Raw genomic sequence first — 26,264 nt, forward strand, 5'->3', positions numbered from 1 at the left:
CCACATTCTTTGGAGACGCTGTTTTCAGTTGTCAATGTGTCTGTATGAACTTTAACCTCATAAACACTGTTTATGTTTATAGCTCATATACGTTTAATGGACATTGTCAGTGACTCATACAGACAAGTTAATCCAATGTTGCTTGCAGGACCGGCTCCTGAAAATGTCAAATGTCTAAAATGTCAAATCTGAAATGCACCTATTTAGAAGTGCGTTACTCGTATCACCGATCAGCTTTACAACAACTGAGACAATTTTCACATGCTGAGGAAAAGACTTTATTGCGTGTGAATGTGGACATGACTCATTCATTTATGACTGTATGATGTAAAAATCAAACTGCGATGAACTATTACACTAATAAAGCCATGCTGAGGACACCTGGCCGATAATTTCATGTCTGATGGTATTTCATGTTTATCACGGGACCCTGAAAAGATGAAGGAATTACTGTGTTTTTTTCCTGTTCATGTATATTTAATAAGGCGGCAGTGGATGCATAGTGAGAGATGCATCTAGTTTCATGCAGAAGATGAAGCCAGTAGTGAATGAAACTCCAGCAGTCTTTGATCCCCATTCATTTTGGCACGTTGCAAAAGCACCTGCAAACATAAAAAAGAAAAAAAGAAAAAAGGATGAAGAAATATGTTACTGTTCAAGCACGTTTACGACTTGTGCTAGTTTGACTCTTTAACTGTCACGACAATCGTGTCCCCATGTGGGAAGAGACAAGTGTGCGCTCACATTCAAGAGTTCCTCGTCGTTTTTGGCGTGCAAGTGTCTGAGCAGATACCAGCTGGCTACCTGCACCACTGTGGCCGGGAAGTCTGGAGAGGGAGCGTAGGCCAGCTTCTCCAGCAGGCGTCTCGTTTCCCTGCAGGAGAGACAGACAAACATCTGAAACATTGTGCCGTGGCAGGTTTTAACTGTCTCTCATGTTCATACGTCCATCTTCTGTATCGCTTAATCCTGTGCAGGGTCGCTGGAGCCAAATCCCACTTTACTATGGTCGAGGGCAGGACACACTGCATTTGTCCCGTTTAATATCAAAAGCATTTTTGTGGGAATTGACCCAATCGCTGTGCGTCCGCATGACTGTTTTCTCTGCTTCTGTCAGCAGTTATGAACCCATGTCATGAAATAAAGTCCCTCTCTGGCATGATGTAGCGATTATGGATGGCAGAGATTTGTTTCTGCAGCACTTCTGAAGAAAAGCAGCCCGGTCACGATTGGCCCTCTCAACTTTTTGATGATTTCAGCACTCTAAACTCAGCTTCCTGGCCGGCCAATGAAGCAGTGGCAGAAAGCTTTTTGTGTCAAGTAGGGGAAAAGTTTGGTTTGCAAATTGCTTTGCATTGCCAAAAAAACTAAACAAAACAATATACTGGAAAGACAGAGTGATGGATAAACATTACATTTATGAGTGTTAAAGGTATAATAGAGGATTTTCTTCTTCCGGGTGGATCATCAAAATAACTGGTCCTCCCAATTGTCAATCATTCTGGTGATATATGACGTAAGCCCGTCGTACGAGCTCGTCCCTGCGCGCAGCTCACTCCACACGGTTCTCATCATGCCGGTGGCCGACCCGACGCATTATTCTCGGACATTTTTACACAGTTTCACCCCCTCTGGTGCAAATCTTGTTGTAAAGTGAGCTTATGTGAGCGATGCCGACTTGTGACTTGTAAACAGAGCGTGCACGAGGAGAACTGGGCTCGTGCATGTCTCTCGCACGCGTTTTAGTAGGCGTTCCGTCTCGGGAGCAGGTACAGCGTTGCGCATGCGCATTTTTTTCAAAAGGTGGAGAGGGCGGTTCTTTCCTAAAATTCGGGAAAATCCTCCTGTATACCTTTAAGATTTACTGAAGTACTAAAGATGATAAATTACTCAGGTCAAAAGGATAAAATATATTGCATATCTTTGTGGAGCGGCCCACAGCATGTGTATCGGTATGCATCAGGCACTGACCTTGCAGCCATCTTGGTCACGTACTGGAGCAGAGCCTGGAAAAGGAGAGCCATGGGAGACGAGCCCAGCTTCACAACCTCGGTGGTAGCCTCTTGCACCAGGCTGGTCCAGTCGTTTCCGGGAACGCCGGCCTGAAGAGGCACATCACATCGGATCCAGATTAAATGTTCAAATGTTTTGTTTGCAGACCAGGCGAGACACCTGTCCATCATGTGGGCAAATGTACGATTCTCTGCCCTGTGAAGTGGAGACTACAAACATATACAGTATATGGCAGTACAATCACAAAGATGGCTTCTTTTTGTGTTTGTGTTTCCACTTGTCCTTGGCACTTGAGCTGCAGCTGGTCATTCACTCATCTGTTGTCATCTCCTCCACTGAGCATCCGCTCACTTGACAGCAGACAGAAGCCGCCTCTGGCTTTGTTTGTGTGCCGTATAATGTAGCTAAAATGCACATTTTAGAAAATACTGATTTTTATAAACTACACAGAAAAATTTAATAAATGTGTGTTATTGTTGTAACGACGCTTCTTGGATTTCGTTTTTGTTACTTTGTGCTGCATCTGTGGGATGACTTTGCAATGGTATTATATTTATTACCAAGAGGCATTTTAATAACATATCATATAATATAACATTGAAATCCTGACTTCCTGTTCATGGGTCTGTTGTTTCTAATATCCCATCTCTAAATATTTCATTGTCGTTGTTTCACTGGATTTCCTTCACTTCAAAATGACATATATTTGTGCTTTTGGTGGACATGCAGGTGCTCACCATACATGGTCCCAGGGCCAACAGTGCGAGCCTGAGCAAGCTGGCAACCTGGCAGCTGTGCACACCGAGCTGTGAGGCCAGCTGCAGACTCTGTCTGTAGGCCATGACTGCCTGAACCAACAGGCCCTGGCTGCGATACACCTCCGCCAGCCACTGGGAGGAGGAGAGCAAGCGGACACCCAAACATGACGAGGAGGTGGGGAGGGGCGGGAGAGAAGAGAGGAAAATATGAGAAGCCAAGCAAACACCAGCAATCTATCTAGTAAAATGAAGCACACTCTATATTCAAATTGGTTTGGATATAAAATAACTAAACCTTACTGGACTGTCCACAGTTGCCATTGTATTTGAAGTATGTATTTTTTTTCCATGAAATGGTTAAATGTGCAACGTTAAACATGTGATCTGTTGCCAGTGTTTGTGAATAACATTTGTGAGTTTTGCAAATCGAATCAGTGTTACATCGCAAGCTGTTATTATTGGATCAGATGAGTTAAAGACCACCGACATTGCAGTGACCATCCAACAGTCACAATGAAATTCATCACTGACGAGAAGAGCTTGAGATTTAAAGAGAAGCGCTGTCGTGTCCACTCACATGCCACGCTCCCAGGTTGGTGGGGTTCATCATCACGGCGTTGTTGAGCTGCTCCAGCACAGAGTCTGGCAGGGCGGCGCTGCCTTCATCCATAAGGAGGCGCCGACACTGCACCTGTCTGAGTGACAGCATCACTGCAGGGTGCTCAGGGGACACGTTCAACACCTGGGACGAACAGGACACAGGATATTATCATGTGTTTCTGTGGTACTCGCAATGCGTGCTTGTTTTGATAATAGCCACCTGCGTGCAGAGAGCTTCTGCCTGTTCCAAATGTCCCTCCAGCATGAGACCAGACACGGCCTGTTGTAACACCCAGCCTTCCAGGGTTTGGGCGAGGGGGCGCTCTAGCTCATCGACGGAGTGCACTGGAAACGAGAGGCAGGTGTTAGCGACAGGCTCAAACGCAAACACACACAAAACAGCGAACCCACACGAGTGAATGAACCTTTCTCAGAGACCACGGCCATCAGGATCTGATTCAGGCCTCGTCTGCGAGGAGCAGAACCAGAGAGATAGCAGGAGGTGTTTTCAGTGTGGCAGGCGGCCATTAATCCGGCCCATGTTGCTGGATCGTCTGAACGTAGAGAGTAGAGGGAGGTGTTGAGTGAAATACAATGATTCCCAGATTGGAGTTCTATACAAATATTTCAAGAATATGTTAGTGAAAGGAAGTTTCCATTCTACAGGCTAACTACTATGTACATTTCAAATGCAGAGAAGTAGGAGTGGTGCATTTCATAGATAGTGGGGATGAGCCTTGTGTTCGTGCCGTGTATATCTACCAGGACAGAGCAGCACAGCCCTCTGCATAGTTTTCAGTGCATTCTTGCGCTTGTCCTCTCCAGAGTGTCTCCCACTAGCCAGCTGGTTCACACCACTGTACAGCAACGCCCTCTGCAGGCACACAGAAGAGCAGCACATACTGACGTAAACAGATAGCCGTTCCAGCCGCTTCAGCTGTGGGTATACCCACAATTTACAATATAATGAGAATTACGGGATTCAGTTAGGACAACAAAACAAATTAAGCTGTTTTACCTTTCCCTGAGTCATACTGGACAGGCAGGCAACATGTCCAGCAACTGCACCACCCTGTAATAAACAGCATAAAAACCAATCAGCAAAATTCTTGATGTGACGTGTAGAAAATGTTTGTATTCATGTATGTGCAGACTTACTTTTGCCTTTCTGGGGTAGTATCTTGGTACCACTCTGGACAGAAGGGCCCACAGAGATGGGTTTCCAGGGTTGCTATACAGTAAATACCACAGAGATATAAGACATTAGCAAACGTATGAAAAATGATTTGAAGCTATATTGTCCAAAACACTGACATGCTTTTTCCATATTTCAGCATTACCGAGAATAATCTCATCAAGCTATTTGTTTGTCTGCACTGTGTCTTTCCGCTATGGAACCAAACTGCAGTGCCGCACAATATAGCCGTCGGTGATATATATATGTAGATGTCAGTGAAATTTGAATGAAATGTGTGGTTTTGCATACGTTGCCAGATTTGGGCATCATGAGCAATTTTTTTTCAACCCTTCAATCAATCCAAATTTGCCTTGTTGAAGTCAAGTGGGGTCACATAGAGGAATTAAAGCATGCAGTGGACCTGTGTACAGCTCGGGAAGCCTCTCTTTGCACCGCACTGTAGTTCCCCTGCAGGGCCAGCAAGGTGCAGGTGAGCAGACACCGGTGCTCCACAACGCTCCTGGAGGCTGAATCCTGCTTCAGTAACTCAGTCATGGCAGCAGCGGCCAATGTAGTGTCGCCGTGGACCAAGCCCAGAGCACATAAACACAGCAGAGACTCGGGAATCGGCTCCTTTAACAGGGAGCTGTGGACAGAGAGAAATCAGACAGATAAAATTAAAAACTTGCATGTACAGACAATACATGTGGGGTTTGTTTCTGGCACAGTGGCTCACCATTTGAACAGAAGCGTCTTGGCCGAGTCCAGGTTTCCCTGCCGGTGCTGCAGCAGGGCCAGAGCTGTCAGTATGTAAGCCTTTTGCTTCTCACTGTAGGCCACGGCTAAGGCACGCTCATAGGCTACAATACAAACACACGCACGCACACACACACACACACCAGTATATTCAGTTAGCTTGGCATACAAACACACTTTCTCTGGTGTCAGTCGCTTTCACAGTCCTTACCACTGCTGCTTTCTGCGTAGAGTCCGGCCCTGCAGTAGGCCAGAGCCAACCCGACCAGATCACAAACCTCCTGCAGGGGAGTTGAATTATAAACCTGAATGGCCTCATCCCATTGGCCCGAAGTGCTGCAAGAAACAGTGGAACATTTAAACATATATTGCAGTAATACTCAACTGGTGCCTGAGAGATTTGTGACAATAATGCCTTGTAATGGGGGTTGACAACCACGCTTTCACACGATAGAAGGAGACCCAGAAAGTTTATTTTCATATTCTAACTGAGAAAAAGTACAGTACAGAATATGATACATGGAATTTATTATATTGAGGACAAATGAGGATAAAACATTTTTTTGGGGGGATAGTCTCTGAAACATAAAATTGTGAGTTCGGACACTGATTTCATTATAGGCTAGAATTTTGTCTAACTTTAGGAAGTCAAAAAATTAAAGATAAGCCCAAAACAAATCATCCACCCCATTTCCTAAGAACAAAAACCTTTAAGGATAATGGTAATATAATAAATAGAACCTGAGGCTTAAAATCTGGCACACTGAAGCCCTCTATAAAGGGTTAAAGAATAATATCTGCTGTGTGTGGTAGGTATTTTTAACAACAGTCCAAGTGCATCATAAAAAAAAACTGCTGCTTACCACAGAGCACGACCATGACAGCCCAGAGCAAAGGCCATCTCTTCTGAAGAGGAGTGAAGCAGCTCAACCGCTCTGAAGAAGGAAACAATATTGAGAACGTTGTGATCTGAATAGGTAAAACCTGAATTAATCAGCCAGTTGGCCCGGTCAGCATAGTTCAGACAGGTACCGTTGGTAGGCCTGCAAAGCCTGCCTCTTCAACTGCAAGTGCTCATTCAGAAAGCCCAGCATGATGAAGGCATCAGCGTCAGACTGGATCCTCTCTGAGTGGGAGACAAGAGAAACTTCATACCTCATCTACCCACGACCCAAATGGAATACAAAGGCATGTGTGATTGCTGTGTGCACACTAGTGCACAAACAGCTGCTGTACCTGTGTACTTGCTCAGCGCCACCTGAGCGGCTGACATGGCGTTCATCTGCACAATGTTGTAGCGGTACAGCTCAGAGTGTCTGTTGGTCTCATCCAGCAGAGTGGAACAAACCCAGTAGGCATAACCTTTCACTCCTTCCGTCTGACAGAGAGAGACGACATTTCAACAAAAATTTGAAGAAAAACAGTGTAATACAACAAAACAAGTGTATAACTTGGAGGCAGGTGTGGATTAGAGGGCCACTTATCCACTAAGTAAAAATACCAGGCGGGCATCCAATAAGGCTTCGAATGTATTTTGCAACAGTCCCCCCCCCTAGTAAACCATGCGTGACATGCTGCACGGTGGTATTTATAATCTATTACAAGCCCAACATAATGGCTTAGGGCATGAATATTCAGGAGTGTGGCAGGGAAAGGTGAAGCAAAGTGTAATTATCCAGCTAATGAGCAGGTATTACAACAGTGATTTGGCGGAGCAACATACATGTGTGCTGAGCTCGGTGGTGTGCCTGAAGAGATCCATGGTGTCGTAGCTTCCCACACTCTCAGCTATCAGCGCCTGGCAAGAAGACAGAAGAATACAACTGTAATTAAGGCAGATAAAGACAAAGATGTGGCGAGACTCACACAGTTTTCCAAGAGAGCTAACTAACTATGCAAAACTCTTTTCGGGACCTTATGCTCAGATTTTTTACCAAATGTAATAATTTACCGAAAAATATCAACTTTTCTTGTTGTTTTTTTTTTCTATCTTGTGACTTTTGTGAATATATCAACATCCCATAGTGCTGTAAATGGGCTGTGATAAAGAAGCCTACCTGTCCGATCCAGCAGTTGACATAAAGCGGCTCCAAGGACTGAGCAATCTTGAAGGCCTGGTGTGAAAGCTAAAACAATTGTTGCAACACCTTAGTGATGAAATTATCATTCACCAATGATACAAAGACAAACATTTCATGAGTAGACAGGTCACGCACGCACACATATACACACACACGCACCTCTATGTTGCCCTTCTTCAAATACAGGGTACCAAGGTTCGTCCAAGCCACAACATTCTGGAACAGAGCAATGAGAAAGACACATAAGAAAAACAAAACACTGAACTATATTATGAACATCACTAAATGTAGGGTGCATGTACATACATTTGGCTCAACTTGTATGGACTTGATGAAGCAATGTTGAGCCAGAGCGTAGTTCTCAAGACCTAGTACCACAGAACAAGTCACAAAAACAGTCCATAGTTAAGTTATTGTGTAAATTAACTGTGCGAAAATAAAGTTCATTACATACTCATAACAACAAATATATTATTCTAAAGTTATTACTCTGTGAGCATTAGTTTGATAAAGAACTATTGAAGAATGGTTAATTTAGTAATAATGCCTCAGTTTTACCCTTGCTCATGGAAATCACTCCCAGGGCATTCCAGTAGCTGTGGCTCCCACTGTCCATCATGATAGCCTTTTTTAAGCACTGAGAGGAAAGAAAAACATTTCAAAAGACAATTTCTGAGAAGAAATAAATATATGGAACTGTTGAATAGGATTCTTTTAAGTTGACCTGCTCGGCTTTCTCCAAGCTCTGGTCTTCCTCTGCAAGCTTTGGTTCACCGGACGCCTGATGGTAATAGTTGAGTCCCAGGTCATACCAAAGGCTGGAGACTTGAGGCATGAGCTTTAAAGCACGAGCGTAGCAGCTGTGGCAGGAAAACAAGCATCCACTGTTCAAAAATGTGCTGTAACTGTATGAATTAAATACTGCAATTTTAACCATGTGGTATTCATGAAAATGTGGCAGAATAGCAATGAATAATGCTGATGGTAGTCATACCTCTCACCAACTCTGAGCGTCTGGGCCCGGTTCAGCCTGTGATTCTGTGTGTTTGGGTCTAAACCAGCCAGCGAGGCGGGCACTAGAACCTGGGCTCTGTTTGCAGATACGATGCGCACCGCAGTGCAAGCGTCTCCCAGAAGCTTCCACAAACAAGACAAGTCTGGCCTCAGCTGTGCAGCTCTGGATGAAGCATAAATGTGATATTTACCTGAAGATGTTGCAGTGGCTGAAATGACTCACAGAAATAATAGTTCCTATGAAGGTTCGCAAGTTGAGTAAATGCCGACACATTACCTGAACAGATTCTGTATGGCCTGCTGAATGAGGTCAATTGCTCCGCCATCTCTGCAGTCTTCCATTAAAATCTTTGCTAAGGACAACTGACACTCTCCAAGCCCTGAATAAATAGCCACACACAGGAGATTTAGGGGCAATAAAACAGTTCATCTCATGACAAACTAAGTGGCAACACTGAAGCGAATGCTTACCTTTGAGGGCAGGAACGTAGTCCTGTTGTGCTGTGATCAGCGTGTACTCTGCGGCCGCCTCTTTGAACTTGCCCAGCGTCTGTTTGATGGCAGCAGCCTGGTAGACGCTATAGATGGAGCCGGGTTGAAGCTGATGGGCCTTTCCAAAAGCCTTCAGAGCTGCTGTGAAGCTCCGGCGATTCAGGTAGGCCTCGCCTAAACACTCCCAGCACACCCAGTCCTCTGGATCAGCTCTCAGCGCCGCCTGCAGACTGTGGGCATCAATCACATAATCAATGAAGCTCAAACACTCTATGTAAACACTGAAAACACCCAGGGAAAAAAGTGACAAATAAAATAATTTCAAAGCTCTTACTCAGCGACGGCCTTCTGATGTTCCCCGACCTTGAGGTAGTAAAGACCTTGTCTCATCCAGGCCCATTTAGCTGAGCCTGGCGTGGCTTTCTCTATCACAGACTGGAGTATTGCTAAGGCAGTGTCCTGGGGCATTTCGAGGAATGAAATAAAAGAGCGGGAAAAGAAAGCAGGGGAGAGTCAAGACACCAGACTGCCACTCGTTAGAGAACTCAAGTACTGTATATTTTAAAATGATGACTTTTGAACGACTGAAGCTACTCACCATATCTCCCTGCGCCATACTGAGATCCACCGAGGCAGCTCCAGACTCAACATCGTCATTATCCAACAAAAAGGCCTTCTTATAGCAGCCCTGGGCACGGGCATAATCTTTGGCCACCTCTCGGTAGTAATGTCCCAGGTAGCGGAAAACACGGCCGAGGTGCGGATCTAACTTGGCAGCCTGAAATCGACAAATGAAGCTTTCAAGTTAGAGCAGTGTTCCTTGATCTGGACCAAAGTTATGAGAAAAAAAGATCCAAGTCTGAACTCGAGTCTTTACTCTGCTTTCCCAAATGCATTTTTTAGTGCTGGAACAGAAGATATAACTTGAACCAAACTCAAACCATGTACGCTGAACTTAAAGAAACAAAATGCTTGTTTTTAACCAGCTGAGCTGCTTTGAAAATACATAACATCCTGAACTGTCATAAATTCTCTGGCGCACGATAAGGCCAAACATCACTCAAACTGCCATCAGAGTTGATGTATTTCGAGACCTGCTTTCCAATCCGACTTTGTCTTGTTCTGTGCACAACACACACTTCTTCAATTGCATGATTCACATTTCCACCAATTTTTCACACTAAAGCAACAAACCTGTCAAGTGTGAATATTTCCAATATTCCTTTTTCTCTGCAAATATATTATCTTTCATCTGAGTAGTTTAATCAATGTGTGAGCAAAACAAAGGTTTAAATCCAAGTTCAAATACATGTGCAAGTGATTTTTACAATGCTCTCAGAGATGATTGAGAACAGGTGAAAACATTTGAACGAGAATGGGAAAAAAAAAAAAAAGAGTTTTATCATGTCTGATTGCCTTCATGTGAGAACTGGATTCACCGTGCCGTGGACGACTGAGAGTTTACACGAGACAGTGGGTCCTTCAGCTATTTCAACAACTCGGCCAAAGAAATGTTTGGCCCTCTAATGAAACTGCTCTCACCTTGAGCAGGTGAGTGTGAACTTTGCTGCGGTCTTTACGGCTCTCTTCCCCCATTTCCCAGTAGAGCAGTCCGAGCAAGAGGAAGTATTCGGCGCAGTCGGGGCTCTGGCTGGCAGCCTTCAGGAAACTACACAAAAATGGAAAAGAAGCTGTGCTTTAATACACGTGGATAACGTTGTGTGACAGTTTAAGGACGTAACGGTAAATGACGGTATATATCCAGAGTAAATATCGACAGTGTTCACCTCTGCTCTGCCAGCTGCTGCTGACCACTTGCCGAGTGTGCCAGCCCTTCCAGAGCCAGCCCCTGAGCCAAGTTTGGGTTTGAGGCCACCAACTCTGAAGACACCTATTGGAAATGTTCATAATTTTATCTTTCACATCTTCAAATAATTCTGATAGTGTCATCGGCAGAAACTATTTGAGAGAAGAAAAAAAAAAGAAAAAAAGAATTTGAACCTTGAGTGCTTCGTCAATCTGTCCTTTAATGATGTATGCACGTCCTTTAAGAGCCAATAGGCCGGGGTCTTTTTCAGCTTCTGGAATCTAAATGGAAAGAACATGTAGATTTGACATTTGTTTAGTGCCTCATGCACAGGCTAACCCAGTGTTAATACTTGTGACTGGCGATTTTTATGTTAAAACACAGTTATACATTAAAAAAAAAAAAAGAAGTTTCAGGATGCACTCTGTACAAAAACCTTAAGGACCAGGTACGCTACCTGTGAAAACATTTCCAGAGCCTGGTCTGCAGCCGTCTCTCCTTCACATCTCACAGAAGCTTCTAACCTCAGCTTCATCAGTTTAACCCTCAGCTCTTTGTCTCCAGAATCACAACAATTCAAACCTAACACAGTTAGACACACAGTGAAGTTAGTTATGTTTCTGATGCTAAAGAGGTGTAAACTCAGGAGTTATGAGACCCAAGTTTATTTAAGTGTAATTTACTACTAGTGAATGTTTGTTCAAATCTGAGGATACTCTTTCAGATCATATCTACTTGCACATACCTTGGGAGCAGGATGCTGCACTACGGGAGTATTTGTGTGTTTTAAACTGAGCTTCAGCCAAACTGTACCATCCGGTGCTTGAGCTCGTTTTTTTTAGCCCTGGTTAAACAGAACGCAGAAGATTTGTCAAAACTAATGTCAATTAGAGAGAAGGTCACGTCAGAATGTATGCCAGTACAAAGCATTCAAGAACAATACACACAAAGATGCAGACTCCATGATTTGCTGTTGTGAAACTAACCTTCTTCGAGGTCCTTAATAGCGTCTGCATACCTCCTCTCTTGTAGTGCTTTTGTACCCAAACCTAAGCGACCGAGTCCGTTGTTCGGGGCCAGATGCAGCAGCTTGGAGAAACAGTTCACTGCATCCTCCATCACGTTGCCTGCAAATAGAAATGTTTCAAGTGCTATCGACAATACACCGATTTTGATTGACAGGTCACAGATTCCCCTTGGACTTCGGCTTGCAGTCTTATGAGAATGAAAACACAATCATACCCGTTTTAAGGTAATGACAACAAAGCACTTCGACAGGATAACTTTGGTTGGGGTAGAGAGACATCATAGAGTGGCACGCCTCCTTCATTTTGGCTTCCTCTTGTGGAAGCTGCAAGTGAGAATATATACACAAATGTCAAATGCTTCAAAAACTATAATCAATTTTGTATTTAATGTGATGGAGGAGTCTAAATATGAAAGGACGCACTTACTGTAGAAAGGCATTTAATATAGTCTGTGGAGACCTTCCTGTGGTCTTCTCCTGGTACAGGATCCATGAGAGCAATGGCCTTCTCGAAGACGGTGATGAGCTGATGACCACAAACAAACTGGATGTGTCACAGATTTAGGTGGAGTAACAACACCACCTAGATTTTTTTTTAAATTAGGGAGTTTTACATGTTGCTGAGTTTCACCGTCCAGCTCATCGTCTTCAAGGCAGACAGTGAGGAGCTGGGTCATCTTATCCAAGAGCTGCACCAACTCTTTCTTGTCCACAGGTTCTTCCTCCTTCAGCTGGACGTGCTGGAGCCAAACCTTTACCAACTGTACATATATGCATAAGTCACAATGTGTGGGTAAAATGTTTTAAGAATATAGTAATGTGTGTTTATAACTACTTACCTTCAAAAACTCTTTGTCAGACTCATACATGTCTGACAGCTTTTTGATCAGCTCGTAACACTTGTTTTTATCAGAGCTGTGAAGGAAAAATATGGAACGATATGAGCGATATTTTTTTCAAATCAACTTCAAGAGAAGTCTCTAAAATCAATTTCATGGCTTACCTTGCATACAGCTCAATAAGTTTCTGATAGATATTAGGCAGTTCAACTTTGAAATCCCACTGATCAGTCTTTTCATAAAGATTTGCTAAACCCTAGAAAGAGAGGAAACATATTAGTAGTGTACAATTGTTCTCATTTGAAGTCATGTGGTCAGTATGAGTTGATTAACTGCAACCATTAAGACATCCAAGGAGTAAACAGTAAGACAGATCAACCATTAAGCTTCATATCTAACCTGCCAGGCCAGCAGCTGTTCAGGCTCCAGCTCCACCGCCTTCTTGTAGGCTGTTTGTGCCTGGTCTGGTTGGTCAAGCTCACTGGCTGCCAGGCCAATAAATACCCAGGCATTATAGTTGTTCTTCTCAACTTTCAAAACACTCTAAAAGCAGAGGGAGGAAAGCATGTCACAGAAGAACGGTCTTGACGTTTGGATGCGTTCCTTGTAATCGTAATGATACCTTGCAGTGTTTGAGAGCCTCTTTGAACTCTTTGTTTTTAATTGATTCTCTGGCACTTTTCAGTGCGGCTTTCACTTCTTTACTCGACATCTTGTCGTTCTCTGGAGAGAGAGAGAGCGAGAGAGAGAGAGAGAGAGAGAGCGAGAGAGAGAGAGAGAGAGAGAGAGAGAGAGAGAGACATTACAAAACACTCCTATCATCCCAGCAGCCTGACAGCTGTCAACACACAACACGAGCTCCTCATAACATCCTCCTGTGGACAAGTGTGAATAAAGCATTGACTCTAATTGACTTCGCACCTTAAATAATTACTATTTTTTTTAACTTTTCGTAGATTCGTTCAACTTAGCATTAGCTGAGTGTTAGCAGTAGCTGTTAGCCTGTCAATGTTCCGGAAACGAAACTTTAAGAATGAAAGCTGTTCTCGAATGTTCACTTCTATTTCTCCCACAGTTAATTCATTTGATTCAGTTAAGCGCGATAGTTTTAGGTGTTGATAAAGTGCATAAAAGTTGGAACACCCACTGTTTACGTTGTTAAGTCCTGCAGAGGCTTCCAGCGTAACCCGGAAATTATACTAACGTCACACAACCACGTTTCAAAATAAGATTAAAAAAAATAATAAAAATTTACGCCAAAAGAGACAGACCCATACGTTTCCATAGTGTCTGTTCATATTGGATTAGATTTGTGGATAAGTAGCTAAAAGCAAATACGTTTCATACTTATCTATGAAGTCTGTTCTGCTAAAACGTATATAAAACACATAGTTAAGAAAGATATTAATGTAAAGTGTATTGTTTTGGTAGAGATTGTGTGATTTCATTCATATTTAGACTGCAGGATTTTGTGAGGGAAAGTGTTATTTTAACTATTTGATTACTGTTAAAATAATTCTTTCCCCCTGATAAATCTTTTATTCCTGATGTCAGGGCATTACATTCATGATTTCAAAATACTATGAAAAGAAACCATGTATAATCGCTTTTCGTAAAAGTTTAAATATATGTTTTTCAGTTAAACATTCTGACAAACTAAGTGTGATTAAAACAGTAAAAACCTGCACTTTAATGAATGTATTTATGTAAAATCAAACTCCCAAAGATGAGATGTAACATTTTCTTCCTTTGTTTTTTTTATTTAATTCATAATTGTTGCTCTTTGTACTGTTTGTATTAAACTGTAATAGAAGCTGTACACTAAAAAAACAATAACCGAAAGGATGAAAAAAGAGCAACTGTAAAGAAGCACACATAGAAACATCACATTTAAAATCATAAAGATGTATTTATTTTTTGTAAGCTGACAAGATAAACTGTTGCACGAAACACATTATGAATTATGTTGTAGTTTCATTTCTGCAGGGACAAATCAGTGTAATGACTATTCAAATATTAAAAAAGAAAAATAATTGGCTACTCATTTCTTCATCTTAACCAAACAGGGAAATGCTTTGTTTCCCACACAGTCTGAACAACAATGCTAAATTGGTTCTGTAAAGTAGTGCTATTAAATGATATTTAACTCTATCAAAATGGACAGAGCAATTATAAAAATAATTATGAGCCAAATATCCATGCAGAAAAAAAAAATCACCATTTCTGATAGTTAAACAAATGGAAGCTCTGGACATGTAAAGAAATGAAGAGGATCCAAAGAGATTTTAAAGTGTTCAAAAATAAAACGGGTCTGATTTTCTCAAGCAGGTCATTCCTGTGTGACCAAACCTAAAAGATCCCGGGTCACTTCTCTGATCTTCTATAAAACATTCTGTACATATTCTGGGTCCAGCCCAATCCTTCTATTAAAGACATTCATTTAAATATGAAAACCAACCCATTAGAGTTCAGGCAGTCAGTGTAATGAAACTATAGGTGGATTGATGTGGTTTCTGCTGAAACTGGTTAATGGCCTATGAAGTAGATCCATCCTTAGAATTATTAAAGCATTCCACTTTCGTTTCAAAATATCCCACTGCATATATTAAAAAATGTATTCCAGCTCAATGTACTTAAAAAACAAAGGATAGCTATTATCTGACAATATCTTTACGTGTGGAACTCCCAGAATGATCCATAAAGCCACTCATCGACAGCTCTCTCATTGGCCAAAACATCCTTTTGCCAGTCGATGTGCCACCTGAGATTAGCTATGACCTGGCTGTAGTTTCCCTCCAGACGCTCCCGCCACTCAACAAATGCTTTTTTATTGTAGACATGGACAGCTGTGGAGACTTCTGGATAGTCCACAATGCTAAGCAACAACTTGTCAAGATGTTCCAGCACGTCAGGGAATTTACGAGCCACATTGTGAAGCTCATCCTTATCCACTGCGACATCTGAAAGAGAGAAGGGACAAAAAGCTAAAGCAGTAATATGTGTGTTCTTTTCTTTTTTTGTTGAGAATACAATTAAGTGTCTGAAGCAGAAGACTCACCAAAGAGTTGTGGGGGGACACTCAGGCCATCTGCATAGGTGATGTATTTCCACTGGCCACTTCTCAGCATGTATGTGGAGACGTTGACATTGCAGCCATGATATTCACTCAACACCCAGTCTGGATGGGGCTTCTTACCAAAGGATGTGGTCACCAAAGGGAGGAGGGAATGGCCACTCAGATTACCAACAGGTGGAATATCAGCGATTTCTGCAAAGGCAAAAGAGAAAAACGAATTATGACTGTGTCAACCCCCTTGCTTTTACAAACAGCTGTTTCAACTTCAACAACATATTCAAAAAATCATGATATTTTTGAACAACATGAAGTTGAATTTCTAATCCTTAAAAGCTTTTTTTTCTTCCCCCTCTTCCCTTTTTCTGTTGCCTTTACCAAGGACAGTGGGATAGACATCGACCAAAGACACGAGCTGGTCGACTTGCAGGCCAGACATCAGCCCAGGACCCATGACCAGCAGAGGCACATGGGAGCTGCCTTCAAACATTGACATCTTATAAAACTGCCGGTGCTCCATGGCCAACTCTCCGTGGTCCGACGTGAAGATCACAACTGTATTGTTTACCAAGCCGGTCTGTCTCAGCGCTGAAATCACCTGACCTGTAGAGAGACAGAGGGCGCATCGGGATGCTTTTTTTTTTTCTTTTCCCCATCTGGTAGATATGACAACAGTAAAGACAACATCGTTTCTGATAGTCTCAGACTCCGTTAACGGATGGGACGGTAGTTTAGTATTGCAGTCAGCTCACCCAGCATGGCATCTGCTTCAGCACACATTGCGTAATAGAAGGCCCGGATGTTTTTCACTTCCTCCACAGTAAAATCACCACTGCAGTTTTTGGTGAAAGTGGAGTAGTAGTCGACGGGGTGCATCGCGGCCATAGGCAGCCATTTTGGAACAGAGATGAGCTCAGACGACACCTGTGTGCATGGAAAATGTGGCTGAGGGATTTCTCGGGGACCAAATAGACTTGAACTTAGCAAGAATGAGGCCAGCGAATGAAGCGTGCCTTTTTGAGCCAATATGGTGAGGTACGGAAGGTGGATCCTCCCGCCGTGGGCCCCAGAGACTCCGTTTTGTAAGTGTGAGGCAGATTGAGACCGAGATAAAGAGCAAAAGGCTGATGTGAGGAAGCAGCAGTCTGCTGGATCCACTGTGTGGCCTTGTCTGTAGTTTCCCAGTCTTTCTGCATGACCCGCACTGTTGACATGTTTCCAACAAGTTCAGCGACAGGCCGGCCTTCTTGGCGAAGGAGGAACTGGACGTCTCGGGTCCATGCCTCGACTCGGTTACTGCGGAAAATGCACACAAGCAGAAGAAACGTGTAATGAACATCTAAAAATATATATGTTCACACCGTCTGTTTTGAGTATAAAAGTCGTTCGATGAACAGGAAAAAAGTAGATCACACTCGCCTACCTGACGGAGTGATCGCCTGAGGTGTAATCCAACTTCCCCATCATCTTGGTGAGATATCCATTCCTCTCCAGCAAATCCATCCACGTGGTTGCATTTGCATCCAGGCACTTGTAGTTATTCCACGACTGAGTGAGGTGAACAAACCGGCCGCTCCACATTGCTTAAGAATTCAGATTGCACACGTTAAATGCAAAGTTCGTGAAATCCTTCTTCCTGGCTCAGATTTGATCTGAAGCCAAGTTGCTGTCACTTGCCTGCTCTTGAAGGGCAGCAGATGGGTGAGTTGGTGTAAGCGTTGAGGAAGGTTGAGCCCAACTGCCGGACATAGTTTATGTATGGAAGGTGAACAACTTTGCTGCCAGGTTCAAATGTCAATCGGCCATCCTCAGGAGACAATACATGAAGAACACATAGGTGTAAACGCAGCTGAACTCCATGGCCAAGAAAAGAAGGAAACACGTTTCCCAGTAAAGCCTCTCTGTTCAAGGTTACGTCCCTCGAATACAGGTTATCAAGCAATTAAAATCATACTTACAAATGCATCACTCATCACCATCACAATGTTTGGTCTACTAACATTCTGGCAAATGCTTCCACCACTGTGTTGGTAAAGCAAAAGTAAAATCAACACTAACATGGTATCATTAACTGTTCAGCTCCTGCGGGTGAAATGTCAGTAAGATCGAGAGAGATTGTCGTCCGTCAGAGCAGATACTACAAACTTCCTCATTCCCAAAAGAGTTTTTTTTTTTTTTTTTTTTTTTGTGACGAGGTTGATTCGTCATTCACATCCTGGGTTACGCTTTCAAATTAATACAACCGTTTGGCATCATTTAAATCATTATTTAAGTTAGGAAATGAAAGAAAACAAATCAACGGATGTTTTTAGTATACCTCATTTACACCGAATAATCGTTTTAATATTAATCTGAGAAGAAAAACCGACAGAAACGCCTGTTTTTTTTAAACATATAATGACAAAGTAGAGTCACTAGAGGGCAGCATTTATCCAAGTATTAAATATACATGCACCGGATAGACGTGTTCAACTGATACTGTCGCGAGTAATACTGCAATATGTTGATGTGTTGTGATGTAAAAGTCTGCAAAAAGAGAATGCATACGTGTGAGAAACTTTACATTTCTAAATTTAATAAAAGTCAGATAGTATGGTACAGGAACCGTTTCATTTTCTTAAATAACAGTAACAGTAATGAAAATGCTCCCAATAAGGTGTGCAAACAAAAGTGATATTTCATTAAAAACCTGAATTAATTCATAAACTCTAAATTCTCATGTCCGTGAACATGATTCATACGATCTACAATTAATAAATGTCATCTTTAAATTCATTGTCAAATGTTCTTGACCGATTTCACGGTAATCAAATGTTAAATGAATGGCATGAATTTACAACCCACGTTGTGTTGTTGGTAATCAGCTGTTTGCTGAAGCACTCCATAAATCCTGGTGATATTCAACAGGTGACACTGCAGCTCAGACACAAGCACTGGTGGCCACATGGTGGCGTTTTGAGCTGCAAGGGTTGTTGTTTTTCCCTGTAAACTGGGAGTTCAAGCACAATGAGAGCAACCCCCATATATGCACGGATCATTTTAATCTCACTGCAAAACACGATCCGTGATACATGAATCTATAAGAAGCGTCCCTTGCGTCCTTCTCCTCGTTACATGATGGACTCACAATGCATTGAGATAGTCTGCAGGGCCTGTGCAGCAGTTGTCCTGCACAATGCATCCATTACTGTTAATCTTGATTGTGCTTGTGCTCGACGTATGCAGCAGTGTGAGTGAGTGGAATCACGGGCGAATGTGCACACAGTTATAAAAAGATAATAATAATAATACTGAGATGATGTGTGATCGCAGCATCCTCGTGCTATGAAGGTTAGGAATTGGCTAGTTGGTGTGAATTGCAAATGTGTGTGTCAGTGTCTTTGGTGGTCCTGCGATAGTCCAAGGATGGCTCATGTCTTCACTTATAATAAGCTATGATAGAAGGATGGCTTCTCTATTGTTATTTAGTTAAGTCGTGTTATTATTGAAGTTTGGAAATCAGTAAAGATTACACCTTTTTTGGGGGTGGGGGAGAGATAAATTAATGTATCGCAAAAAAAGCATCACACTACCTGTTGCACTTTATGCAGAGTGGTGAACATTTCTTTGTGTGCGTCTTTCAGCTGTTTGACCGTACTTGTTATCTGGCTGTGTGACACACACACACACACACACACACACACACACGCACACACGCACACACTGCCTTGTTCCAAGAGGCGGAAGGAGGGGGCAGCGGAGCCTCTTGCGCATGCGCGGAAGGTTGTTTTTCACCCAGCCTGTCGCTTAAAGTGAGCCGAGCTCCGGGGGTTTCCTTGTCTTTGACTGGAGACCAGCTCGCAGACGGGCGGACGATAACAGCATCCATTGCTGTTATTCAGCCTCCACGCATCTCAATGAACTGCTCGCAGAGAAACCACTGATCGTGCCTCCTGCTTTTTAGCAGGGCAGAGATACTGATCAGTGTCTCGAAAAAAAAAACCTACATCTTTTTTTAAAATTTTGATTCATAGACTTGCTTTTTTTTTTTTTTTTTACATTTGAAGCTCTCTGTAGCTTGTCTCTTTCCACCATGGTGCTAGGAAAGGTGAAGAGCTTCACAGTAAGCTTCGACTGTCTGAATGACAGCAATGTCCCCGTGTTCTCCAGCGGGGACTGCGTCTCAGGGAGGGTGGTCATCGAGGTGACGGGGGAGATCCGAGTCAAATCTCTCAAAATCCACGCCAAGGGATTTGCAAAAGTTCGCTGGACTGAGTCGAGGAACGCAGGATCCAACACTGCCTACACACAAAACTACACGGACGAAGTGGAATACCTGAATCACAAAGACATCTTGATTGGGCATGAGAGAGGTAAGATGGTGTTTTTATTGTAGGATAACTTTTTTTGTGTGTATGAGTGAGATGCTCTCTGGTTGAGGGGATGTGGTTCATTTGATAAAAAAAAAAAAATGCTGTCGCAGGTGATGATAAAAACAGATAATAGCTGTGTATATAAGTTGGATAACTTTGATGATGGTATTGGTTTTGTGACACTGGCTGCATCCTTTGGTTTGTGTCAAGGTGTCAATGAATGACAGCTGCTCGGGCATCTCCTTGTTTTTCACGTGCAAAATGCGAATTAAAATCGTTTTCGAGACCCCGCACGGCAGGACGGCGACTTCCCGCGACCTGTTCGCATCTTTGTTGGGTGATTTGGTGGCAAAACCGCATAATTTAGGATATTTCTTTGTAGCTTTTCTCAAGTTTCCACCTATTGTTCAAAGCGGTTCAATCCTGTTCAGAAAACTGGACCAGAAGTGGGCGGGGCCAGGCGCGGGCCTGCAACCCTATTGGCTGAGGTGCTCATGTGTGGCCAATGACATCACCGTTTTGCAAAGTGACAGAAAATCCTGCAACTTTTTTAATGAGAAAGGAACTGCCCGAAGAGAGCGGAATTAAACCGCCCGCAGCTCGATTTATAGATGCGTTCTCATAAAATGCTGCAGCTGCGAGACGTTTCGTGGCCATATTTTCTTTTGAGAACTTTGACGTGCAATATGTGTTTTTTTTTGCTGGCTGATGTAATGTAGCATTCACACGTATTGTCGTCAGCTTTGTTTTGACGCATTGCAATCACAGTCAATGCAACTAGTATTTAGGAGATGTATTAAAAAAATGCATTCGAGTGCGTTGATGCACATTATGATGTATTATATTATGCGACTGACCGAGCTTGAATAGGCTAAATTGGCTGCATATATGTTTGATCAGCTGACTGCTGTCTGCACGATCGTGGAGCTTGTGTTTTTGTAAATTGTTGCAGGAAAACAGTCCATACCTTGTGCTGTTAAATTGATGTCACCATTGCAAAAAGAGCAGGGTGGGGTTTTGCATTGAATGCGTTTTGATTTATATTAATAAAAAAAAATCTTGCAATGAAATGCACCCGTTTTCTTGGTATCATTTGGTGCGGGTGAAGCAGTAGAGAGAGGCTGCAGCTGATCGTAGGTGCAGGATCATGTGGTAGTGGAGAGACGGAGGCGGGGGGAGTCGCTCAGTGAATGCGTAATGAGCAGCAGCTCGGCTGTGTGAAGCTGCTCGCACCGGTTTAGGCCGGTCTCCTCCTGCTGGAGTCTGCCGTTTGACTGACAGCTCCGCACTTGTTTACCACACAGCGGCTGCTGCTGCTACTGCTGTAAAGGGGGAGGGAGTGCTGAGCTGGCACAAGCATACCCGGCTCCTATAAATGCACTCTTTATGTTGCATATTAAAACATATTTGCACAGTCTTTCGTGCAGTCTCCGCACGTGGGAACAGCCCCCCTTTTTTCCTCCTGTATAAAAAAAAACATGGAACAAAAACATACTTTTGATTCTTTGTTAAATTCTGTAGTAACATCCTGGATCCAACTGGTTCTTCGTGGATTTGACAATTTATTTTCCTCTTATTTACCCAAATGACACCAAAGAGATGGAGTTCTTTGTCTCTTGCAGTTCGGTTTATGGCATCTTCCAATAATCAGCCTCCGATTCCTTTTTGAAAGATCAACTTGCTTTTCATTTCTCAATACATAACTAAAAACAGACGTAAGTGATAGTAAAATGTGTTTATTCTCTTTTGTCTCCCCCACCCTGTGTTTTTTGGTATGACTTTCAGATGCCTTCGTAGAACATTTTATCCAGGTATGGTATACACGTGTTTGGAATATTGTCCTCCTTGTTTTTCAGACGATGATAACTCCGAAGAAGGACTCACCACTATCCATTCAGGAAGACATGAGTATGCATTCAGCCTCGAGCTTCCACAGACGTAAGGGCCCCAGCACCACCCTCAAAACGGAGATAAGCGCTGTCATCTTTTCTTGGCAGCTAATGTGACTTCCGTTCCTCTTCGTTTTCTGTGCAGACCTCTGGCTACCTCTTTTGAAGGGAAGCATGGCAGTGTGCGCTATTGGGTGAAGGCAGAGCTCCACAGGCCATGGCTCCTGCCTATGAAGACCAAGAAGGAATTTACAGTCTTTGAGCACATTGATATCAACACTCCATTATTGCTGGTAGGTTGTAATGAAGCGTCCCGTCGCTTATAGTAAGCATTTTTAGAAGGCTGAGCTGTTTTGAGAATTAAATCAAATATTCGTACGAGTCACTGAGACACAATTTTCCTAACTATGGGGCAACTCTGGGCCGAATTTGCAATTTCAATCTACCATGCTAAGTTTATGTGTCTGTTAAAGGTGGCTCTAAATTATATATTATGATTTAAATGGTAATGAAATGGAACAAATGATCAAATATTAACAATTGACAACAATGCAGCAACCTGTGCCTGATTGTCAACCTACCCTTTCATATTTCTCAAAATAGAGAGTATTAATCTTAATGTTGTTTTTTTTCTTTCTTTTCAGTCACCACAGGCCGGCACAAAAGACAAAACACTTTGTTGTTGGTTCTGCACCTCAGGTCCTATTTCCCTAAGTGCCAAAATCGAAAGGAAGGGATACACCCCAGGTAAGAAAAGAGAATCGTTGATTTCCTTGGCAGTAATCTATTAACTGGACAACTCAATAGATTTAACTCGTGCTGCAAGTTCCTGCATTGATTAGTAATTACACCACAAATTTAAAAAAGATGATCACTACCATCTTAACCTAAAGTCTCTTTTGTGCTCTGTGTCCTGCAGGAGAGTCGATCCAGATCTTTGCTGAGATCGAGAACTGCTCGTCCCGCATGGTGGTGCCAAAGGCAGCCATCTACCAGACTCAGACCTTCTATGCCAAAGGGAAGATGAAAGAGGTCAAGCAACTGGTGGCCAACCTGCGGGGAGAGTCTCTGTCCTCGGGCAAGACGGAGACCTGGAGCGGCAAAATGCTGAAGATCCCGCCTGTCTCACCTTCCATCCTGGACTGCAGCATTATCAGAGTGGAGTATTCGCTCATGGTGAGGACACTCTTACTGTATTTCTTAACACTCGAGCACCCTTTCTGAACCTATAGATTACATTCTTTGTCTAGAATTCACTGGCACAGAAATCCAAAAATTGTCCTTATCCATATCATTCAGCACAGAATCAATATTTTCCTGGTAAGCTGATATATCTCCTGGTAAAGCACTGGGCTGACTCAGCTCACATTGCCAAATCTGGGCCTTGGATTGCACCAGGTGTTATCTCCACATGCTGCTAAGAGCATTAGCTCAGAATATCTGCGGCAACACCTGCCTTGAGAGTGCTTATAGCCTCTTTACCCTGCGAACAGACAGACATCAGGCGAGGGCTCTACTTTGCGTAAGCGACTGACCTCTAGTCGGTGACCCACATATTGTCAAACTGCTGTCTCACCCATACAGTTCTGGATAGTGTGGTTCTATCCAAGATTAATAAAAAAAAAAAAAAAAAGACTGATTTTATGCTGAATTGGCAAATGTAAAGTCTTCCATTTGCACTCCTTATGGCATTACATTTGCAGTTACAGCTCCCTTTTGAACGACTTGCTCATTCTAAACTGTTGTGCTCTCTTTGGGTCTGTACACAGGTATACGTGGACATACCCGGGGCTATAAACCTGTCCCTAAACCTGCCTCTCGTCATCGGAACCATTCCCCTCCACCCATTTGGCTCCCGTACCTCTAGCGTCAGCAGCCAGTGCAGCATGAGCTGGCTAGGCATGGGGCTGCCCGAGAGACCTGAAGGTAGGTTGAATCTCAAGGTCGTGATGATAAAACATATTCATGTTTTTGAATCAGTAAAAGGCTTCATTGTTCTTGAGATTGCTCAAAAGCTGTTAAATTGTCCTTTGCAGCTCCCCCAAGCTATGCAGAAATTGTGACCGAAGAGCAAAGGCGGAGCAGCCTGGAAGTCCCAGCAGCACGCGAGGAGCTGGATGGACCCCTTTTTGCCTATATTCATGAGTTCCGTTTCCAGCCCCCTCCTCTGTACTCCGAGGTGAGCATCAGATGACGGAGCAAAGCATTTGTTTTATCCATCAAAGACATTAGCTCTTTGTTTCTATAAATAATACCCTCTTCTCCTTGTCACTCCAGATTGATCCTAACCCGGATCACGCCGGCTGTACCGAGGAGCGCAGGCTCGACGCCTGTCCATCACGCTGAGGGTATTCCTGAACCTCCCCCGTCTGTCTTGGGGGGTAACTCAAAGAAACCTGCTTGCAAGGCTCGGCTCTGATTACCTTTTTTTTTTTTCCTCGGATGACGGCATTTCACACAATGCTGGCGACATCAAGAGGAAAAAGAAAATATCCAACCAATAAAAACTTTAGCACGGCTGAGTTGGATTGGACAAATCTGTTCCTGCCTTCCCTCAGTGAAAGGAACAGGAGTCACTAGTTTGGGGTGTCACTTCCTTCCCGTGTCAGTCTGCCGAGGGCGGGATATGTGCAGATGGACACGTATTCAGCCTGTGAGAAAACAACGCCTCTAGTAGCGAGAGCCCCGGTGATTGCGATGTCGAGGAAATACTCGCCAAGGCTCAGCCTGCCAAGCTTCAACTCTTCAACCTGGATTATTCTCTACTTGTGGCACATAGGGACACGGCTCCTCACAAATAAAGGGCAGGGCGAGTCATGCCCTGACTTTGGCAGAATCACTTTGAGAAAACGGGATGAGAAGAGTAACACCAGTAATGTTCTAACCACCGTAGTCTGTATGAATGAAAGCTTTTCAGCTGCAGCAGTCGACAACAGAGCAAAGACTAGGTCCTCCTGCCTCATTTGGGATTTTGTTTTGCACATTATGTTCTTTACTTGAGTTGTGTGGCTCTGTTTAATGAGAACTTTCAAGAATCTCAAATGTTTTGGTTTCAGACTGCAAGCTTATCTTTTGACACTATTATCTGCATAATGTTGAGTAACAGTGAGACCAGGATTATTCTTTTTCCATTTTGTTGTTGTTTTTTTTGGGGGGGGCGGGTGGGGGGCGACAGAAAAAAAAAAGACTGAAAAGTACAAGAACAATGCACTGAATTTGTTTAAAAGAACTTTCATTTTCTCGTTATGATGTGTCAGCAGTGACTAATAACAACAACTAGACTGGACTTTTACAACAACTGCAGCACACTTTCTCCACCTGCAAGATGTTGCCTCGTAAGCTTGGATCCACGTGTGGCTTTCCCCTCTTCAGTTTAGTTTTGTTACTTTTGTATTTAGCTCCAGACACAGAATAAATAGCTTCTTCTTTAATTTTAAATTTTTTAAAGCCTTTTTCAGTTTCAAGGTGGCACTGGATTTGGACTAGAAGGGCTGCAGACCTGTATTTGCCACTGATTTAGTAGCGGAGAAGAAAAGTGTGTTTGTACGCGTGTGTGTGTGTGCGTGCGTGTGTGTAGAAGTGGTACGTCATGGAGGTACTCACCCCAACAGATTGCAGCCCTGCTACTCCTAATCTCAGGGCAAGCCAGGCTTGCCAAGGCTTGCAGAATTGCCCAAAAAGCACTGTCTCAGGTGGTCTTCTCACTTGCCAAATTGTTGGAAAAAGTGAAAAAACATGTTTGTTTTGGTTTTTTTTTAATTGTTATTTTAATTGCACTGTTAAAAATTAGTTCTATTGTTTGGAGCTACCAAAATGAGAGTACAGACCTGCGGAAATGCAAGGCAGCTTTCTGAGATGAATCACATTCCCTTTTTGTCCTGCTGCACTTGCCCAGTTCATCCAATCACCAGTTACGATTTTACCAGACCAGTGAACCCAGAATGCTAGTTAAAAAAAAAAAAAAAAAAAACACCCCAGAGGAATGACACGGCTTCTGCATTAAAAGGAGCGAAACTCGGCACATGTACAAAAGCTGATGACGTTGCTAAACTTCTCTTCAGCCTGGTCAGAACAAGTAGTAGTAGGTTGATATGAGTAATACATTGGTTTCCCAACTCATACACGACAAAAGACCGGCTGTAACAGAGGTTTGGCATAGTCGGGAAAAGAAGAAAAAAAAGCAGCACTTTTTTTTTGATAAGAAAAAAAAAAAAAAAACTAGCATTCAATGGTGAAGGTTTGGATCAAACCCATTTGGTACCAACGATGTGACAGTACAGGATTTGTTTTCTTTTTTCAGTAAAGCAGTGTTGTGTAGGACTTAAATGCATTGTTCAGTCTTTTTAGTATCATTTTTCTTAAGTTTACATTTTGAACCGTAGCTAT

General features: G+C 43.0%; 3 protein-coding genes across 4 annotated transcripts; 1 reads left to right on the forward strand and 2 right to left on the reverse strand.

Annotated features, from left to right (window-relative positions):
• Positions 1-264: 264 nt before the first annotated feature.
• skic3 (SKI3 subunit of superkiller complex) lies at positions 265-13,740 on the reverse strand. Its single transcript, XM_080499504.1, has 41 exons — positions 13,712-13,740; positions 13,187-13,287; positions 12,964-13,107; positions 12,729-12,820; positions 12,565-12,640; positions 12,340-12,486; positions 12,153-12,251; positions 11,941-12,049; positions 11,685-11,825; positions 11,444-11,542; positions 11,156-11,280; positions 10,893-10,979; positions 10,679-10,782; positions 10,434-10,560; positions 9,490-9,669; positions 9,226-9,350; positions 8,871-9,121; positions 8,677-8,779; positions 8,380-8,562; positions 8,110-8,245; positions 7,944-8,022; positions 7,692-7,753; positions 7,545-7,601; positions 7,362-7,430; positions 7,028-7,102; positions 6,541-6,682; positions 6,337-6,430; positions 6,168-6,239; positions 5,516-5,640; positions 5,285-5,408; positions 4,970-5,194; positions 4,530-4,602; positions 4,390-4,443; positions 4,134-4,245; positions 3,797-3,925; positions 3,592-3,716; positions 3,349-3,513; positions 2,751-2,903; positions 1,972-2,102; positions 745-874; positions 265-602 (listed from the first exon to the last, which is right to left on the reverse strand). The coding sequence occupies exons 2-41, from the start codon at positions 13,274-13,276 to the stop codon at positions 522-524; spliced, it is 4,695 nt and encodes a 1,564-aa protein (XP_080355630.1). The 5' UTR covers positions 13,277-13,287; positions 13,712-13,740; the 3' UTR covers positions 265-521.
• A 728-nt stretch (positions 13,741-14,468) lies between these two features.
• On the reverse strand, positions 14,469-17,780 carry arsk (arylsulfatase family, member K). The gene is made up of 8 exons (XM_080499876.1): positions 17,596-17,780; positions 17,315-17,444; positions 17,061-17,220; positions 16,651-16,933; positions 16,390-16,561; positions 16,016-16,240; positions 15,623-15,832; positions 14,469-15,524 (listed from the first exon to the last, which is right to left on the reverse strand). The coding sequence occupies exons 1-8, from the start codon at positions 17,695-17,697 to the stop codon at positions 15,235-15,237; spliced, it is 1,572 nt and encodes a 523-aa protein (XP_080356002.1). The 5' UTR covers positions 17,698-17,780; the 3' UTR covers positions 14,469-15,234.
• Positions 17,781-19,468: 1,688 nt separating this feature from the next.
• arrdc3a (arrestin domain containing 3a) lies at positions 19,469-25,010 on the forward strand. Of its 2 annotated transcripts, none has more exons than XM_080498956.1 (8): positions 19,469-19,989; positions 21,846-21,927; positions 22,024-22,171; positions 22,523-22,625; positions 22,798-23,054; positions 23,648-23,804; positions 23,915-24,057; positions 24,156-25,010. In XM_080498956.1, the coding sequence occupies exons 1-8, from the start codon at positions 19,710-19,712 to the stop codon at positions 24,222-24,224; spliced, it is 1,239 nt and encodes a 412-aa protein (XP_080355082.1). In that variant the 5' UTR covers positions 19,469-19,709; the 3' UTR covers positions 24,225-25,010. The 2 variants fall into 2 exon arrangements, with proteins under 2 accessions (XP_080355082.1, XP_080355083.1); XM_080498957.1 differs by having other exon boundaries at positions 19,848-19,989; positions 21,775-21,927.
• The last annotated feature ends 1,254 nt before the right edge of the window (positions 25,011-26,264 follow it).

This window comes from Blennius ocellaris (assembly GCF_963422515.1).
Source record: "Blennius ocellaris genome assembly, chromosome: 7".
Classification (NCBI taxonomy): Eukaryota; Metazoa; Chordata; class Actinopteri; order Blenniiformes; family Blenniidae; genus Blennius; species Blennius ocellaris.